At 45.5% G+C, this 1,421-nt stretch overlaps 1 protein-coding gene across 1 annotated transcript; it reads left to right on the forward strand.

The window, feature by feature from the left end:
- The first annotated feature begins 274 nt into the window (after window positions 1-274).
- On the forward strand, window positions 275-1,415 carry LOC119591288 (splicing factor 3A subunit 2-like). The gene is made up of 2 exons (XM_037940015.1): window positions 275-399; window positions 646-1,415. The coding sequence occupies exons 1-2, from the start codon at window positions 304-306 to the stop codon at window positions 1,393-1,395; spliced, it is 846 nt and encodes a 281-aa protein (XP_037795943.1). The 5' UTR covers window positions 275-303; the 3' UTR covers window positions 1,396-1,415.
- Window positions 1,416-1,421: the final 6 nt, after the last annotated feature.

The following is a 1,421-nucleotide window of genomic DNA, read 5'->3' on the forward strand; positions in this document are numbered from 1 at the left end:
GGAGGAGGGGAGAAATAAAAAAAATTGCAGAAGCTTAGCGTCTTTGGAGTTAAAGTCAGCTATTCCTGTCAGGCAAATGATTACACAGGAAGAATGAGCCTCAGATTACAATCATAATACAATTCTCTTTGCCTAGGAATTTGAAGGAAAATCCAAACATTATTGTAAAACTTTCCACCATATGATCGCCCAATGTCTTAACTCTAAACACGTCAAAATTCAATTTATCTTTGTTGACGTCTCTTCCTTTTGTATATCTCTTCTTGAAATTGGAAGCTGATAAAGTACATATTAATTTTCTGGATGATAGTATATAAGGCGATGATGAAGAAGGAAAGTCACATATCCTTTTCTTTTCTCCTTGGTTCAGCATCGACGCCCAAGATGTTTTTGAGAATGGTAAGTGCAGTAAAATCGCTGCATGATAGATCTTAGATATGAATGCCCACGCCAAGAGCCATAATACGGTTCAGGAGACACTTCCATGCCTGTATATAGCTAAACCATGACCGTTTTTTGTTGATCACCAATTATACGTTCATTCATATTCCTTATGGACTAAATTAACGATTTTTTACTCTAAAGCTAAGCCCAAAACAACGCAAAGACATAACACTTCGTTATTTTAATCTCGCCATTTCGCAGCTCGTTGTGGCACTGGCCTTAGGGCTCCTGGTCGACGTCGAGGCCAAACCGGCGCCTAAGCCCCAGGTTCTTCCTTATGGCGTCCCCAACCCCGTCCTGCCTAGCATGCTTGGAGGCCATGCTCTTCCAGTGGCTCCGGCTTTACCATGTTCCAACATGCCATCCCTGTGCCATCACCACATTAGTTCTCCAGTGATGTACCAGCCACCAACAGCGGTACTTGCTCCCCATCCATCAGTGCTTCCTATTCACCCACCTATGGTCCTTCCTCATCCACCAGCTATGCCTGTTCACCCACCTACGGTCCTTCCTCATCCACCAGCTATGCCTGTTCACCCTCCTATGGTCCTTCCTCATCAACCATTTATGCCTCTTCACCGTCCTATAGTTCTTCCTCACCCATCAATTATGCCTGTTACTTCCTCTATGTTCTCTCTTCAACCATCAATGTTCTCTGTTCTGCCATCCATGCTTAATCCACAGCCACCGGCCTCTTCTCCTCAGTCGTCAGAGACTCCAGAGGCATCCCCCCCACAACCCTCAGAATTCCCCCCCACATTAACCATCGTTTACCCCACAACACAAGATGCTCTCCCCTCAGTCGGTGGTGAGGCCGCAACCCCATTCCTCTCGCTGTTTAATCCCACAAGTTCCTTCAGTTACCCCTCAATGCCCTCGATGCCAGATGCTTCAGCCAATGGCCCTTCCAACTCACCCTCTAGTGATGCCAAATCGTTTCGGTTCTTTTAAGAAGAGGACATAATTCCATTCTAACT

This window comes from Penaeus monodon, chromosome 28, assembly GCF_015228065.2.
Source record: "Penaeus monodon isolate SGIC_2016 chromosome 28, NSTDA_Pmon_1, whole genome shotgun sequence".
Taxonomy (NCBI): domain Eukaryota; kingdom Metazoa; phylum Arthropoda; class Malacostraca; order Decapoda; family Penaeidae; genus Penaeus; species Penaeus monodon.